An 18,404-nucleotide genomic window follows, 5' to 3' on the forward strand; every position below is an offset into this window, starting at 1 on the left:
TTTTTTGTAGAGATAGGGTCTTGCTATGTTACCCATCTTGGTCTCCAACTCCTGGGTTCAAGCGATCCTCCCGCTTCGGCCTCCTAAAGTGTTTGGATTACAGGCGTGAGACATCGCGCCCGGCCTCTTACCTGTTTTAAATTGTCCTTTCTCTCCGCTGGCTCCTTGAGCCCCTTTCCTGCTTATTTTTTCCCTCGTTAGAGTTTTTCACCACCTCACACATCATATATTTGCTTTATTTATTGAGTGTCTGTCTCGCCACCGTAGGATAAACTCCACGAGGGCAGGGATTCGTGCGTGTGGCTCAACGGCGGCTCTCCAGCGCCTGGACAGGGCTGATCCCCAGCAGGCGCTCTGTGAAGGTGTGCAGAGTGGGCGAAGGTGCATGCGCGGGCCGTGGGGCGGGGACAGGTGGAGGAGCCAGTCAAACCCAAGTGCAGCGGGACGAGGGCGAGGTTAATCTGAGCAAGAAAAGCGTAAACTGTGCTTATCTACAAATGTAAACAGTACTGGCCGGACGCAGGGTCCGGGGCGGGTCGGCCCGGACTCAGGGTCCGCTTGGAGGCGGAGCTAGATTAGGGCGGGGTCGTCCTGCGGCCGACCATTCCCGAGGCTGAGGGCCTTGGAGGGCGTGGCCAGTGAAGGGGGAGGGGACTTCCTGAGGTGTGACTAATCTGGAGAAAGGACTGTGCTGAGGGCGTGGTCAAACAAGAGACATGTAAAATAAGGGGCGGGGCTAGAGCCGGGGAGGAGGGGGGAGTTCGCCTGGGGCGGGGCCAGGGCGGGGCGGGACCAGTTAGGGGGCAGGGCCAACCTGGGCGGGGCCATGGCCATGGACGTGGGCGGGGCCAAGTCAGGGGCGGGGCCAGGCCAGGATCTCCGCTGTCCCGGGTCCTGGAGCTCTCTCGGCCCGGCAGGTCTCGCTCCCGCCCCTCCGGCCTTCCACAGCTGTCCTGGCCGCAGGGTGTTCAAGGCGGGACACACCAGGCTAGCGAGCCGCGATCGGGCCCCGCCTCAGGCGCTGCGCTCCAGGTCGGGCGGGCGCGGGAGCCCGTAAGCGCTCAGCTTCCGAGCCAGGAGGGCTTCCAGGGCACTTCCCCTAGGCTGCATTCCCGAAGGCTCCCGAGGGCGAGGGTGAGCAAAGCTGCGGGGACCTGTGTGTGCATGCGTGGTGCGAGTACCTCTACGTGTGTGTACGTGTGTGTGCATGTGCGCACGAGTGTGTGTGCGTGTGTGCACGTCTGTGCACACCAGGGGAATTGTGTGCGTGGAGTTGGGCAGGTGCGTGTTTCAGGGTGTGTGTGCAAAGTTGGAGGCGTGTGCAAAAGCAGTCCCGTGTGGGAGGGAAACCTGCGTGTGTACATGTGTGTGATAGAGACAGTGCCTGTGAAATGTGAAGGCTGTGTGTGTATGTCAGGGTATCTGGGAGGAAAATGGGAGGGCAGGTGCAAGGAGACCTGGGGGTGGGCTGTAGGCCAGCAAGTCTGTGGCAAGCTGCGGGGTGCATGCGTGAAGAGAACCGTGGGAGTGAAAGAATTGCAAATGTGTGTGTGTCTGTGTGGGTGGCAGTGAGGCTTCTGGGGGCCCTCAGTGTGAAGGCGTGGGGGTAGAGGAAAGTTTGGGGGTGCTGACTGCTCTTGGAAGGCTGAGCGTGGTCTGGGGTCATGGCTAATGACAGGGAAGCTGTTGGGGCTTGGCCTGGAGTAATTTGGGGTAATATCAGCCTTCTCAATTTGAAGGCTGGGGAGCTGTGTGGGTGTGGCCAGGGGCTGCCCCTTACACTTGGTGGGTGGCGTCCCTGCTTCCCGAGGTGGGAGCTGCAACCTCACCAGTCACCCCTCGCCCCAGGCTCCGTGCACACCCCTGCCTGGTGACCTCCACTGGTGCTCCAGGGTGAACATGGTTCAGAGATACCAGTCTCCTGTCCGAGTCTACAAGTACCCGTTTGAGCTGGTCATGGCGGTGAGTGACTCCTGATTCTTGGGCCCCCATGTGACAGTTGGAGGGACTTGAGATCAGCTATGGCGGGAGGAAGACGGAGCTCCTTAGACTCCCAGATCAGAAGGAATTAGTGAGCTACTCAGCTGACCTGGTGGGTTTAACTTCTAACCAGTGACCCCTCTGTCCAACCATCCTATCCTCGGCCCAGTGACCAAAACACAAAGTCTTTCTTCCTTCTTCTTGTTAAAGCTGACCTGCTCCCTTACTTTAGACTCTCCAGATAGAAAACAAAGGTATCAGGGGCCAAGCCACTGCTGTCATTTCATATAATGGCATATCATAGTGCTAAATGGGATGGTGGTGATAATGACAACAGCTGTTTATTGAATGTTTACAGCACTGTCTTAACAGATGATGTTTCTTCCAATTCCTGATAGCTGTTATTATTCCCATTTAACCTCCATGAAACTGAGGCTTTGACAGGTGAAGGGATGACACCAAGTTCTGTATCTACGCAGAGGTGGAGTCGGGGCTCAGATCCCCACAGAGGAGACTCTAGAACCTCACATTTGACCACAGAGCCCTCCTTCTGCTCACAGACCCCCTTCCCTCCCCTTCAAGGAAGCTGACACCGGGACGAGAGAGAGAATGAGTGGGTAGGTTTGCTTTGTGATGTACTCTGTGTTGTGCAGCAAGTCAGTTGGAGGCCTAGAATTGGCTGCCAGGTCCTTGGCCCCCAAAGATCCTTGGCCCCTGGTCTTTGCACCCTGGGGGCAGGAGCTGGACATAGGTGGACGTGGAATTCCTTCTTGGCTCCATCCCTCTGCCTCTCAACACTTCACTTCCCTGCTCAGTAACAGGGGGACAATGCTACGAGGTTGCGGGGAGGAGTCAATGAGATAATTCTTGGTGCTCCTGGCTGTGTGCTGGGCACACAGTAGGAGCTCACAAAATATGCTGTTGCTGTTATTACACCGAAGTCTTGTAAATTAATGTATTGAAAGTGTAAGAAACATTAGCATCCACCCCCGTCTGTCCCACCCCAGCACTGACTGCTTAACCCCAGCCTTCTATCCAGGGACTTTCATATCTCTTGGTGTCTGTGTGTGTCTGTGTGTCCAGTCCTGTCTTATTCTATGAATCTACATGCATATATGTTTATTGTCACACAGAGGATTTAAAAGCATCACCAAAATCATCCACATACTTTGTGCTGTTACAGGCAGATGGTTCTAGGACAGCAAAGAGGTAGGCACTGGCTTAGTGTCATATTCCAGCTCCCCAATTGACTAGCTGAGTGACTGTGGGGCAAGTCACTTCATCTTCATGAGCCTCCACTCCCCATCACCAAAATGGGAATCTCCTGGCTTCCAAATCCTGGTGTCATGCTGTGGATTAAATGAATCAATGTGTATAAAGCTCCCAGTACAGGGCTGACGCAGATCAAATGCTCACTGAGATCCAGCTATGATTGTTACTGTTTTTGTAAGTGGCTGTGTGACTTTGCTTCTGTGTAATGGAAGTGGAACACCAGGGGATGGTGAAGAGATCCAGGGATGTGAATTCAGATGCTTTAGGGTTCTGCTGTGCTCTGCCATGCTCTGGTTGTATGTTTTTAGAAAGTTGCTGAACTTAAGCCGGGTGCAGTGGCTCACGCCTGTAATCCCAGCGCTTTGGGAGGCCGAGGTGGGTGGATCACAAGTTCAGGAGATTGAGACAATCCTGTCTAACACGGTGAAACCCCAACTCTACTAAAAATACAAAAAAAATTAGCCGGGTGTGGTGGCGTGCACCTGTAGTCCCAGCTACTTGGGAGGCTGAAGCAGGAGAATCTTTTGAACCCAGGAGGCAGAGGTTGCAGAGAGCCGAGATTGCGCCGCGACACTCCAGCATGGGTGACAGTGTGAGACTCTGTCTCAAAAACAACAACAACAACAACAACAACAAAAGTTGCTGAACTTTTCTGAGCCCCATTTTCTTTTATTTTTTCGAGACTGAGTCTCACTCTATTGCCCAGACTGGAGTTCAGTGGCACCATCTTGGCTCACTGCAACCTCCGCCTCCCAGGTTCAAGCCATTCTTGTGCCTCAGCCTCCTGAGTAGCTGAGATTACAGACGCACACCACCACGCCCTGGTAATTTTTGTATTTTTAGTAGAGACGGGGTTTCATCATGTTGGCCAGGCTGGTCTCAAACTCCTGACATCAAGTGATCCACCAGCCTCGGCCTCCCAAAGTGCTGGGATTACAGGGGTGACCCACTGCATCCGGCCCCTATTCACATAGCCTTAAGTGCTACATTCATGGGCATGGCTTATTTTCAAGTGCAATGATTGTAAATACTTTTGAGAACCCTAAACATGACAAATTAAGTTGGAATTTATTAACCATATGCAGTCGATGGTTTTCCATCCTGTAGTTAATGTGTCTCAGCTTCATGGCAGAGAACCATGGGTCCCTGGACTGTCAAAGAAGGGTGGGGACAGTTTCTCTCTTCTTATGAATGAATGAGCAAGTGCTTGGGTCTTAGAACGTGTGAGCTGCCAGAGCCTTAAATTAAGAGTGATTATTTATGTTTATCAACCACTTATTGTCACTTGGTAGGACTGGGCCCTGTGCGAGGCAAACAGACACACACACACACAATCACTTTTCATCTTCATGACAACCTTATGAGGCGTATATAGTCATCCCCATTTCACAAATAAAGAAAATGGGAGCTGGGCGCTTATTCATAGAATAAGACAGGACTGGACACACAGTCCTGCACTTGAACCTGGGCAACAAAGCAAGATTCTGTCTCAAAAAAAAAAAAAAAGAAAAGAAAAAAGAAAACAAAAACAACAGAAAAACTATATGAATAGGACTAGTAACGCACTCGCATTGCCTTTATTGGGTATGTTAAACATATTTTGTAAGCTTCATGTTCCACAAATGAAGGCAGGGCTCCATTTACTCCCTTCGCTGTTGAGTCTCCAGGTACTGACACCTGTGGGTAGAGTGAAAAAAAGGCTTTCAAATCTTTATTATCTGGGGCCAGGTACGGTGGCCAATGCCTGTAATCCCAACACTTTGGGAGGCCAAGGCGGGCGGACCACCTGAGGTCAGGAGTTCGAGACCAGCTTGGCCAACATGGTGAAACCTTGTCTCTACTAAAAATATAAGAATTAGCTGGGCGTGGTGGCAAGCACCTGTAATCCCAGCTATTCAGGAGGCTGAGACAGGAGAATCACTTAAACCTGGGAGGTGGAGGTTGCAGGAAGCCGAGATTGTGCCATTGCACTCCAGCCTGGGGGAAGAGTGAAAATCTGTCTCAAAAAAAAAAAAAAAATAATAATAATAATCTTCCTTATCTGTACCTGCCTTAATTTAAGTCATTTGTATTTTTCAAAGGGACTGCCACAACCATGTCATTCTATCTTCCATACAGTCCTTGTCTGTGAAATGGTCCCAAGCCACAGCAACACTGCCAACAAAGCCACTTTGCCGACTGTTTACAAAACATTATTGTCCCCAAAATAGCTGCATAACTCAACATAACTTGCACACTGTGGAGGCACAAAAGGGGTTTTCTATGCTTAATGTTCGTCTTTGTTTCTCAGTTAAACACTTGCCCTCAGATTGGGTCAGATGCCGGGGAAGTTTCAGATGAACTCGGCTATTTTCACTGTATCCGAGTGACCAGAAAAGCTGGCCTTTCAGTTTTTCTGTTTAACAAAACTGACTTCAGAATCAAAATACCCCTGGCTTCTTCAAAAGTCCACTGACAATGACACAAATGACTGAAATTGGGCTTGAGTAATTGATTACAAAATTGTGCTTTGAGGTAACCTTTCTAGACCTGGCTTTAAACGTTTTTAAAAATTAATACTCTCACTTCAAAAATTTATCTAGTCAAATAAACGGAGATTTCTCTCCAAATTCCTTCCCATGAATTTTGCTTCTAAAGGGAAGGATTCTAGGGGATCTTTCCTCCTCCCAACTATTTTTTTTTTTTTTTAAGACGGAGTCTCATTCGCTCTGTCATCTAGGTTGGAGTGCAGTGGCATGATCTTGGCTGACTGCAACCTCCGCCTTCTGGGTTCAAGTGATTCTCTTGCTTCAGCCCCCTGAGTAGCTGAGATTACAGGCATGTGCTACCACACTCAACTCATTTTTGTATTTTTAGTAGAGACGGGATTTCACCATGCTGGCCAGACTGGTCTTGAACTCCTGACCTCAAGCGATCCGCCTGCCTTGGCCTCCCAAAGCGCTGGGATTAGAGGCGCGAGCCACCAGGCCCAGGCTTTTGCTCCCTTTTTTCTTTCTTTTTGAGACAGAGTCTTGCTCTGTTGCTGAGGTTGGAGTGCAGTGATGCAATCATGGCTCACTGAAGCCTTGAACTCCTGGGCTTAAGCCATCCTCCTGCCTTAGTCTCCAGAGTACAGCCTTAGCTGGGAGTACAAGCATGCACCACCATGACCGGTTAGTTTTTAAATTCTAATATATAAAAATTTATATATACTTTTATAGAAATGAGGTCTCACTATGTTGCCCAGCCTGGTCTTGAACTCCTGGGCTCAAGTGATCCTCCCACTTTGGCCTCCCAAAGGGCTGGGATTATAGGCATGAGCCACTGCGCCCAGTCTTCCTTTCTTTCTTGATAGCATTCTGTATCATTGGGTTCAAAACAATGAGCTTTTATTATCTTGGTAAACAGAGAAGAACAATTAAGACAATGGAGGCAGCTGGAGTATCCAGTGTTGGAGAGGGTCTGTCAGTCCTTTGAATGCCCGGGTCCCAGAAGGTGTGTGGGGTGGTGGTGTCTTTGTGGAGGTCCTTGCATAGAGGACACAAAGGCCATGTGTCTCAGGTTGCCTGAGTCCCAAAGGCCATGCTCTGCCCAGCCCATTGTGAGTCGAGTCTAGGTTATTTGTCTCTTTTCTCAAGTGGGTGATAAAGAACTAGGGCTGGGCATAGTGGCTCAAACCTGTAATCCCAGCACTTTGGGAGGCCGAGGCAGGTGGATCGTGAGGTTTGGAGATCAAGACCATCCTGACCAACATGGAGAAACCCCGTCTCCACTAAAAATACAAAATTACCTAGGTGTGGTGGCACATGCCTGTAATCCCAGCTAGTCGGGAGGCTGAGGCAGGAGAATCTCTTGAACCTGGGAGACAGGTTGCAGTGAGCCGAGATCGTGCCATTGCACTGCAGCCTGAGTGACAGAGTGAGACCCCATCTCAAAAAAAAAAAAAAAAAAAAGAACCAGACCCACAGGCTCTATCCCTGCTCGAGGCCTCAGCACATTCCCCAATTCTTCTTCACTCCCGACCTCAGGTGATCTGCCCGCTTCAGCCTCCCAAAGTGCTGGGATTACAGGCGTGAGCCACTGTGCCCCGCCTCTTCTTCTTTTTTCGATATGGGGTCTCACTGTCACCCAGGCTGGGGTGCAGTGGCCTGATGTTGGCTCACTGCAACCTTTGTCTCCCAGGCTGAACAGATTCTCCTGTCTCAGCCTCCGTAGTAGCTGGGATTACAGATGCCCACCACCACGCCCGGCTAATGTTTGTATTTTTAGTAGCGATGGGGGGTTTCACCGTGTTGGTCAGGCTGGTCTTGAACTCCTGGCCCCAAGTGATCTGCCCACCTTGGCCTCCCAAAGTGCTAGGATTACAGGTGTGAGCCACTGCGCCCGGCCACTATAATATATATTTTTAAAACTACCTGATTGAGGTGTGATTGACACATAAAAAACTATATGTCTTTAACGTATACATCTTGAATGTGTCTGGTGATAAGAAGACACCTGAGCGTACAATATTTTTAAGGTTCACCCACATCTTAGCATGCATAGATTCTGCCTTGTTTTTATGGCTAAATAAATACTTCACTGTGTATGAATATACCACATTTTCTTTATCATTCATTAGTTGATGGATATTTAAGTTGTTCTCAATTTGGGGGGACTATTATAAATAGTGCTGCTATAAATATGCACAAGTTTTTGTATGAACATATTCTTTCCAAATAAATCTCTGTTGTTGGTCGGGCGCGGTGGCTCACGCCTGTAATCCCAGCACTTTGGGAGGCTAAGGAGGGTGGATTACGAGGTCAGGAGATTGAGACCGTCTTGGCTAACGCGGCGAAACCCCACCTCTACTAAAAATAGAAAAAATTAGTTGGGCGTGGTGGCGGGCGCCTGTAGTCCCAGCTACTCGGGAGGCTGAGGCAGGAGAATGGCATGAACCCGGGAGGTGGAGTGCAGAGATAGCGCCACTGCACTCCAGCCTGGGTGACAGAGCGAGACTCCATCTCAAAAAAAAAAAAAAAAGAAATCTCTGTTGTGAATGGTACTGGTTATTCAATGGGTTTTTGAAGATTCTATTTTAAATTTTATTGAAGGCCAGTTGTGGTGGCTCACCCCTGTAATCCCAGCACTTTAGGAGGCTGAAGCAGGAGGATTGCTTGAGCTGAGGAGTTTGAGACCAGCCTGGGCAACACAGGGAGACCCCATCTCTACCAAAAATAAAATAATTAGCTGGGTGTGATGGTGCACACCTGCAGTCCCAGCTACTTGGGAAACTGAGGCAGGAGGATCACTTGAGCCCAGGAGATTAAGGCTGCGGTGAGCTGTGATGGTGCTACTGCACTCCAGCCTGGGCAACAGAGTGAGACCCTGCCTCAAAAAATAAAATTAAAAACAATTTAAAAAATGTTAAAAATATTTAACAAACCCATACACAGCACTGAAGTTCTGCCACCATGCCTGGCTAATTTTTTCTATTTTTTAGTAGAGACGGGGTTTTACTGTGTTAGCCAGGATGGTCTCGATCTCCTGACCTCGTAATCCACCCTCCTCTGCCTCCCAAAGTGCTGGGATTACAGGCGTGAGCCACCGCGCCCGGCCTCTTTTTATTTTTATTTTTTTTGAGATGGAGTCTTGCTCTGTCACCCAGGCTGGAATGCAGTGGCATGGTCTCGGCTCACTGCAACATTCACCTCCCGGGTTCAAGTGATTCTCCTGCCTCAGCCTCCTGAGTAGCTGGGACTACAAGTGCCCCCCACCATGCCCAGCTAAATTTTTGTATTTTTAGTAGAGACAGGGTTTCATTATGTTGGCTAGGCTGGTCTTGAACTCCTGACCTCAGGTAATCACCCGACTCAGCCTCCCAAAATGCTGGGATTACAGGCATGAGCCACTGCGCCGGGCCCCAGACACTGCTCTGAGTCTATTCACTTATTAATTCCTTATAGCCACCCCATGAGATGAGTTCTGTGGGCAGCCCATTCGACAGAGGAGGAGACTAAGGAGAGGCTTATCCAAGGCTCCAAAGCAAACATGTAGCAGGTGGGGACTCAACTTCAGGCAGTTCAGCCCCAGAATTTACACCCCGACTATGAGCTCTACCATTTTTCAGAGCTGGATGGAGGATCTGAAGTTACTGAGGTGGCATCTGGGCCAAGTGCATGGTCCCAGCGGAGGCAGTTACCATCAGGATGCCTTTACCCCTTTGGGACCCTGCAAGGGAGAACACAGCCCAAGCCTGCAGGCCCTGGTCCCTGGCACACCGGCCAAGTCCGGGAGTGTTTATTCAACGGTACCTGTGGCCAGCCCTTTAGGCCAGCTCAGAGGCAGGTCAATTATAACAGCCCGATCTGTAGCAGAAGAGGAAACTGAGGCTCAGCAAGGTCCAGGAGACTGTCCCTCAGTGACCAGTGTTTATGGTCCCACAGAGCCACAAACCGGGTGACTTAGAACAACGTAAGTTCATTGCCTCACTGTTCTGGAGGCTGGAAGCCTGAATTCAAGGTGTGGGCAGGCCCACACTCCCTCTGGCTGCTCTAGAAGGGGATCTGCCCCTGGCCTCTTTCCCAGCCTCGGATAGTTCCTTGACTTGGGGCAGCAGAACCCCAGTCGTCACATGGTGACTCACTGTGTCCAGATTTCCCTATTTTATAAGGACACCAGTCATACTGGATTTATAAGGACACTCCAGTGGCCTCGCTCCAACTTGATTGCTTGTAAAGACCCATTCTCCAAATGTCCAAATGAGGTCACATTCACAGGTACCAGGGCTTAGGACTTCAACATATCTATTTTAGGGGTTACATTTCACAGCTGGGATTTAAACTCAGCGAATCTGACCCCACAGCCAGAGCTCACAGCCAGACTTTCCGGATTCTGGCTCTGACCTTTCTTTCCCTTTGTTTTTTTTTTTGACACAGTGTTGCTCTGTCGCCCAGGCTAGAGTGCAGTGGTGCAGTCTTGGCTCATTGAAGCTTCCACCTCCCAGGGTCAAGCGATTCTCCCACCTCAGCCTCCTGAGTAGCTGGGATTACAGGTGCCCGCCACCATGCCCGGCTGATTTTTGTATTTTTAGTAGAGATGGGGTTTCACCATGTTGGCCAGGCTGGTCTCCAACTCCTGACCTCAGGTGATCTACCTACCTCGGCCTCCCAAAGTGCTGCGATTACAGGCATGACCACACCTGGCCTCCTTCCTTCCTTCCTTCCTTCCTTTCTTTCTTTCCTTCCTTCATCCCTCCCCTCCCTTCCCCTCCCTTCCCCTCCCCTCCCCTCCCCTTCCCTTCCCTTTCTCCCTCTCTATTTTATTTTATTTTATTTCTTTTTTGAGACGGGGCTTGCTCTGTTACTCAAGCTGGAGTGCAGTGGTGCAATCATGGCTCAGTGCAGCCTTGACCTCCTGGGGGTCAAGTGATCCTCCCACCTCAGCCTTCTAAATAGCTGAGACCACAGGTGTTCACCACCACACCTGGCTAATTTTTTTTTTGAGACGAAGTTTCGCTCTTGTTGCCCAGGCTGGAGTGCAGTGGCATGATCTCAGCTCACTGAAACCTCTGCCTCCCACGTTCAAGCAATTCTCCTACCTCAGCCTCCTGAGTAGCTGGGATTACAGGCATGCACCACCACGCCAGGCTAATTTTGGTATTTTTAGCAGAGACGGGGTTTCTCCATATTGGTCAGACTGGTCTCGAACTCCCGACCTCAGGTGATCCACCTGCCCAGGCCTCCCAAAGTGTTAGGGTTACAGGCGTGAGCCACAGCGCCTGGCCGCACCTGGCTAATTTTAAAAAATATTTTTGTAGAGGTGAGCTCTCCCTATGTTACCCATGCTAGTCCGAAATTCCTGGGCTCAAGCCATCCTCCTGCCTTGGTCTCCCAAAGTGCTGGGATCACAGATGTGAGCCCCTGTACCTGGCCTTGACTTTCCATAAACATTTGTGCACCAGCAGCAGTACTGTGGCTTTAGGAATGGCCTGGTCCCCTTTTGTCCAGCCACTGCCCAGGTGTTCCTGTGGGGCCCCAAGCCCAGCAGCTTCAGGTCACCTCTGTTTTGCAAACCTAAATAAGGAAGATGGCTTGGAGTAGAACTTCCTAAGCAAAAGGCTTTTCCTGTGGAGGAAGGGTTATGGAGGTAAGGTTCTGTCCTTCAGCAATTACGTGTTAAAATATTTAAAGACCTGGCCTTGTTGTATTGATAAACAGCTTGTAATTTAGCCAATGTGTTATTAATAAGAAGCAGCCTGTGAAGGTAAATTTGTGTGGCTTAGGCCAAAAGCAGTTACAGTTGGATTCGCTGTTACGGATGTAGTTTTAACAAAGCGGCAGGGGCCTTATTTAAATGAGTTTAAATTAGCTCCCTGGAGCCCGTCATCTGATCCTGTTGCTAACAGATTAAGGCAAGCAATGTTTTCTACCTTGAGTGCTGCTCTGATTTGGGCTGGGAGAACAGAGGTGATCCACTGCCCTGCAAAGTTGTCTTCTGATTTCAGAGGGCCCTGAAATAAGTGTAAGGCCCTCATTCATTCATTTCTGTGTGCATTTATTTATGCATTCATGCATGTGTGCATTCCACAAATATTTTTTGAGTTTCTGCTCTGTGCTGAAGGCTGTGCTAGGTGGATTCCTAGTACTTCTTTTTTTCTCCAATGTCAGAGGCTCAAATGTTCACTGATCTAGTACTTTTTTTTTTTTTTTTGAGACAGAGTCTTGCTCTGTTGCCCAGGCTGGAATGCAATGGTGTCATCTTGCGCATGGCAACCTCCGCCTCCCAGGTTCAAGCGATTCTCCTGCCTTAGCTTCCCAAGTAGATGGGATTACAGGCGCCTGCCACCATGCTCGGCTAATTTTAGCATTTTTAGCAGAGATGGGGTTTCACCACGTTGGTCAGGCTGGTCTTGAACTCCTGACCTCAGGTGATCCACCCACCTTGGCCTCCCAAAGTGCTGGGATTACAGGTGTGAGCCACTGTGCCCAGCCTGATCTAGTACTTTTTGAAATGCATTGTTATTCTGTTCATTTGTTTCCTTGTTTCCTTGTTTATATGGGTATTTTTCATTAAGGGAAGCTCCAGGAAGAAAAGGCTGTGTCTGTTTTGTCTGGTTCTTTTTCTTTTCTTTTTCTTTTTTTTTTTTTTTTGAGACAGGTCTCAGGTTGTCACCCAGGCTGGGGTGCAGTGGCATGATCACAGCTCACTGCAGCCTCGACCTTGCAGGCTCTCGCGATTCTCCCACCTCAGTCTCCCAAGTAGCTGGGACTACAGGCATGCACAACCACACCAGGCTAATGTTTGTATCTTTTGTAGAGACGGGTTTTTACCATGTTGTCCAGGCTGGTCTTGAACTGCTGGGCTCAAGTGAACTGACTGCCCCTCAGTGTTGGGATTACAGGCGTGAGCCACTGCACCTGGCCCGTCTGGTTCTTTTGATGTGGTTCCTGCCCTTATGCAGCCCCCAGTATAGTGTATTGGGGGAGGGGGTGACAGACAAATGCCATGTAGAGCCATTCGTCATGGGGAAGAACAGGGCATTGTAGGAACACAAAGAAGGACCCACTGGAGGCCACAGGAGGGTCATTTGAGCCAGCCAGGCTGAGAGTTGCGGGGAAGCAGGGAGTGGGGAGGTGGGGGGTGTTGGGAAGGGTTTAGGCTATGCAAAGGCCAATGGGGCGGAACTTGTCTCTCATAGAAGTGAACTAGCTTAATTGGACCCCAGTGCAAGTTATAAAGTGGCTGGCAGCGTTGTCAGCGGCCAGGAGGCAGAGGCGTTGGAGGTCTGGAGGCATTCCTGAGACACTTGGAAAATTTAAAATAGCGTTTCCCCTCTGCGCAAGGTCCTGACATACCATGTAAATGTCAAGCTGCTGTGGGCTGGCCTCGCTAAGTCACATCTGCCCTCCCGGAGCCATCAGGGGCACCAGCTAATCCTAGGAGTCCCTGGGCCCCGCTCCTGACACGTGGGTGAGACTCTGCAGTGGGTTTGTGCACACATGGGTGGCACGGGCTGACGTTCTCCCAGTGCCGGAGAGGCCAGGCGTTCTGAGGGTGAGTCCTCACGTGGAGGGGACACGGCTGCCCAGCCCAAAGGTACATCTAAGTGTGCAGAATCAGGAACCAGTAAGAACTAAACCTGGCCGGGTGCGGGGGCTCACGCCTGTAATCTCAGCACTTTGGGAGACCTAGGCGGGTGGATCACGAGGTCAGGAGTTCGAGACCAGCCTGGCCAACATGGTGAAACCCCATCTCTACTAAAAATACAAAAATTAGCTGGGCGTGATGGTATGCACCTGTAGTCCCAGCTACTCGAGGAGAATCGCTTGAACTGGGAGGTGGAAGATGCAGAGCCGAGATTGTGCCACTGCACTCCAGCCTGGTGACAGAGCCAAAAAAAAAAAAAACAAAAAACAAAAAACAAAAAAAACTAGCTGACTTTGGTCCTGTTGCAGCCATGGGATAGGGAACTTGTTAAAAACAGGCAAAACTGGCCGGGGGCGGTGGCTTACGCCTATAATCTTAGCACTTTGGGATGCTAAGGCAGGAGGATTGTTTGAGCCTAGGAGTTTGAGACCAGCCTGGGCAACATAGTGAGACCTTGTCTCTACAAAAAATTAAAATATTAACTGGGCATGGTGGTGTGTGCCTGTAATTCCAGCTACTTGGGAGGCTGAGGCAGGAGGATCAGTGGAGTCCAGGAGGTCGAGGCTGCAGTGAGCCGTGATCTTGCCACTGCACTCCAGCCTGGGCGACAAAGCAAGACCTTGTCTCAAAAACAAACAACAGTAACAACAACAACAAAAAAAACAGGCAAAACTCTCCCTCTCCAGCTTTGTTGTTCATGGCTGATTCATTGCTTAATCCCTGTGGATAAACCCTGTTCTGACAACTGACGGGGAGTTACTCATTTATTCACCTGCCCAATAAGTATCTTCCAGAACCTAGCTCTCTGAAAGTAGAGCTTTGGGTTGCGCACTTGCTGACATCTCCTGGGAGTGTAGACGTAGGTCCACTCACTCTGAGACTAGGGAGACCGGTACTTATGTGACTTAATCTCCCAGGGATATATAGAAAGATGGTTCCATTTTCCTATTTTATTTCCCTGGCACCTGGCCATTCACTCATTCCTTCCTCCTTTCATTCATTTGAGAAATATTGGCTGAACGTCTACAATGTCCCAGGTGTTGTATAAGGCACCAGGGAATTCAGTGGTAAATGAAACCTACATAGAGACGGGGGCATTGAAACTATAAACAAAACAACACAGACATAATGTCCTATTCCAAACCATGAAAAATGCTTCTGATAGGGCTGTAGACCATCTAGGAGGTGGCTTATTCTTTTTTTTTTTTTAATTGCCCAGGCTGGAGTGCAGTGGTGCAATTATAGCTCACTACAGCCTCAACCTCCTGGGTTCAAGCGATTCTCCCACCTCAGCCACCTGAGTAGCTGGGACTATAGGTGTCACCGAACCTGGCTAATTTTAAAATATTTTGTAGAGATAGGGGTTTTGCTGTGTTGCCCAGGCTCGTCTCAAACTCCTGGCTTCAAGTGATCCTCTTGCCTTGGCCTCCCAATGTGCCGGGATTATAGGTGTGAGCCACTGCACCTGGCCTCACTCTGTATTTTTTTATTGTGATGAAATACACATAACATAAAACTTCCAATTTTAAGCATCTTAAGTGTACAGTTCAGTGGCATAAGTACATTCACGTTATTGTGCAACTGTCTCCAATGTCCATCTCCAGAACCCCTTCATCATCCCAAACTGGACTCTGTACCCATGAAACACTAACTCTTCACTCCCTGCTCCCCACTGCTCCTATTAACCACTATTCTATTTTCTGTCTCTGCAAATTTGACCATTCTAGATACCTCATAGAAGAGGAATCATACAATAGTTGTCCTTTTGTCTCTGGCTCTTTTCACTGGACACAATGTCTTCCAGGTTCAGCCATGTCGTGGCAGGTGCCTCACTCCTCTTTAAAGCTGAAGAATACGTCATTGTATGACTCCATCACCTTTCATTTATCTATTCATCTGTTGATGGACACGTGGGTGGTTTCCACCTTTTGATCATTGTGTAAATGATGCTGCTGTGAACATTTGTGTACAAATATCTGTTTCAAGTCTCCATTGGTTTGCTCTTGCTCATTAAGAAAAAATCAACTATGTGGTACCTGGCATTGTCCCTTTAATTGCTGCAGCAACTCCAGAGCCCACACTCTTAATGGCAGTGCTATGCTGTTGTTCATTCATTCATCCTGTAAATGTCTATTGAGTGTTGACTATGTGCTAGGCATTTTTGCAAAGCACTGCAAATTCAGGGATGTCAGGGGCTGATGATGCTACTTCAGCAGTTGTGATGTGTGAAGGAATAAAACAGGCCCAACTGACTCAGCATCCTTTTCCTCTTTTTTTCTGAGAAAAACTGAGCCTCAGAGAGGTTACTTTGAGAACATCCAGCTGTCAAGTGGCAGAGCTGGGGTCACATGTCGACCCTGTGCTGTGTCTCTGCCACTCGCCCACGCTCCGCCCTTGTCCTCTCACTGAGTCCAGGTGCCCTGGCTGCAGAGGCTGTTCTGACCCTGTATCTCCATCTCATGTGTGTCCCAGGCTGGCTTTGCTGGGATGAGCAGTGGCTTTTCAGCTCCAGGGCCATCTGAGTACAGCTGCAATGATGGATTGTCTGCAACAGTCATCTCAGGGCTTCCGGAACAGTGTCAGCCTGGTTCTGCCAGGCCCACTTCCCTTCATCAGCTGGGTGACACTGCTGCCATTGGGTGGCTGATGACTCATTTAGCAAGCTCTAGTTGAGCACCCCTACCAAAAGTTGGGAGGTCTACTCCATGGCACAGTCTTCAGAAGTAAAAAGGAAGGAAGCACTGATGCACGATGCAACACAGATGGGCTGAAAACATTTTGCCGAGTGAGAGAGGTCAGAGGCAGAAGGCCATGTCTTATGTGATTTCTTTTTTTTCTCTCTCTTTTTTTTTTTTTTTTTTTTGAGACAGAGCCTTGCTCTGTTGTCCAGGCTGGAATGCAGTGAGGCAATCTCAGCTCACTGCAACCTCCACCTCCCGGGTTCAAACGACTGTTGTGCCTCAGCCTCCCGAGTAGCCGGGACTACATGTGCATGCCACCATGCCCAGCTAATGTTTTGTATTTTTAGTAGAGATGGGGTTTCACGATGTTGACCAGGCTGGTCTTGAACTCCTGACCTCAGGTGATCTGCCCACTGAGGCCTCCCAAAGTGCTGGGATTACAGGTGTGAGCCACCTCACCAGGCCTTATATGACTTCATTTCTTGGAACTATCCAGAGAAGGGAATACACAGACACAGAAAGTAGATGAGTCGGATGAGTGGTCGTCGAGGACTGGGGTGGCAGGGGAGGGGGCGGAGATGGGGGTAACTTCTGAAGGATACAGGGTTTCTTTTGAAGGTGATAAAAATATTCTGGATTAGGTATTGGTGATGGTTTTAAGTTCATGAATGTACTGAATAAAACACACTGGACTGCATACTTTGTATTTTATTTTTTGAGACAGGGTCTCTCTGTTACCCAGGCTGGAGTGCAGTGGCGGGATCATAGCTCACTGCAATCTCAAGCCATCCTCCCGCCCCAGCCTCCCGAGTAGCTGGGACCACAGGCACGCACCATCATGCCTGGCTAGTTTTTTATTTTTATTTTTAGAGATGAGGTCTTGCTGTGTTACCCAGGCTGGTCTCGAACGCCTGGGCTCAAGCGATTCTCTCACCTTGACCTCCCAAAGTGCTGGGATTACAGGGTGAGCCACCGTGCCTGGCCTGACCTGCATACTTAAAAAGGGTGAGCTACATGATACGATAATTATATTTTAATTTTTTTAAAAAATTTATTTTTATTTAAACAGTTTTTGGGGTACAGTTTTTTTTACATGGATAAGGTCTTTAGTGGTGATTTCTGAGATTTTAGTGCACCTGTCACACAAGCAGTGTACACTGTACCCAATGTGTAGTCTTTTATTCCTCACTCCCCTCCCAGTCTTCCCCTCCCAAGTCCCCAAAGTCCATTATATCATTCTTATGCCTTTGCATCCTCATATATATATATATATATATTTTTTTTTTTTTTTTTTTTTTTTTTTTTTGAGATGGAGTCTCACTCTGTCACCCAGGCTGGAGTGCAGTGGTGTGATCTCGGCTCACTGCAACCTCTGCCTCCTGGATTCAAGCGATTCTCCTGCCTCAGCCTCCTGAGTAGCTGGGATTACAGGTGTGTGCCACCATGCCTGGATAATTTTTGTATTTTTAGTAAATATGGGGATTCACCATGTTGGCCAGGCTGGTCTCAAACTCCTGACCTCAAGTAATCCACCCACCTCAGCCTCCCAAAGTCCTGGGATTAGAGGTGAGAGCTACTGTGCGCAGCTTGCATCCTCATATCTTAGCTCTCACTTATAAGTGAGAACATATGATATTTGGTTTTCCATTCCCAAGTTACTTCATTTAGAATAATGACCTCTAGCTCCATCCAAGTTGCTGCAAAAGACATTATTTTGTCACGCCTGTAATCCTAGCACTTTGGGAGGCTGAGGCGGGTGGATTTCAAGGTCAGGAGATCAAGACCATCCTGGCTAACACGGTGAAACCCCGTCTCTGCTAAAAGTACAGAAAAATTAGCTGGGTGTGGTGATGGGCGCCTGTGGTCCCAGCTACTTGGGAGGCTGAGGCAGGAGAATGGCGTGAACCCGGGAGGTGGAGCTTGCAGTGAGTCAAGATCATGCCACTGCACTCCAGCCCAGGTGACAGAGCGAGACTCCGTTTCAAAAAAAAAAAAAAAAGGACTTTTTTTTCCTTTTTATGGCTGAGTAGTATTCCATGGTGTATATATACCACGTTTTTTAAATCCACTCATTGGTTGATGGGTGTTTAGGTTGGCTCCATATTTTTGCAATTGTGAATTGTGCTGCTATAAACATACATGTGTATGTGTCTTTTTCACATAATGACTTCTTTTCCTTTGGGTAGATACCCATATTTCAATTTTTTAAAAAAGAGTTGGAGGAGGTGAGTAGATTGATATCACATCTGTGCTGTGGTCCCCTAGACTTGTGGGGGAAGGAAAGGGGTTGATAGGAGACTCCTGAAGAGTATGACAGGGGATGGGGGCACCTTACTCAGTGGCTGCGTAGTGGCCAGGGCCCCA

The 18,404-nt window shown here is 49.0% G+C and overlaps 1 protein-coding gene across 3 annotated transcripts in view; it reads left to right on the forward strand.

The window, feature by feature from the left end:
* Positions 1-886: 886 nt before the first annotated feature.
* Positions 887-18,404, forward strand: part of SEC14L5 (SEC14 like lipid binding 5) — a 60,725-nt gene continuing 43,207 nt past the window's right edge. For all 3 annotated transcript variants that reach the window (XM_054454888.2, XM_054454889.2, XM_054454887.2), the window contains exons 1-2: positions 887-1,134; positions 1,849-1,962. In XM_054454888.2, the coding sequence (XP_054310863.2) occupies positions 1,900-1,962 (63 nt within the window). In that variant the 5' untranslated portion in view covers positions 887-1,134; positions 1,849-1,899. The remainder of the gene's footprint in view (positions 1,135-1,848; positions 1,963-18,404) is intronic.

The sequence above is a fragment of the Pongo pygmaeus genome, chromosome 18 (genome assembly GCF_028885625.2).
Source record: "Pongo pygmaeus isolate AG05252 chromosome 18, NHGRI_mPonPyg2-v2.0_pri, whole genome shotgun sequence".
NCBI lineage: Eukaryota > Metazoa > Chordata > Mammalia > Primates > Hominidae > Pongo > Pongo pygmaeus.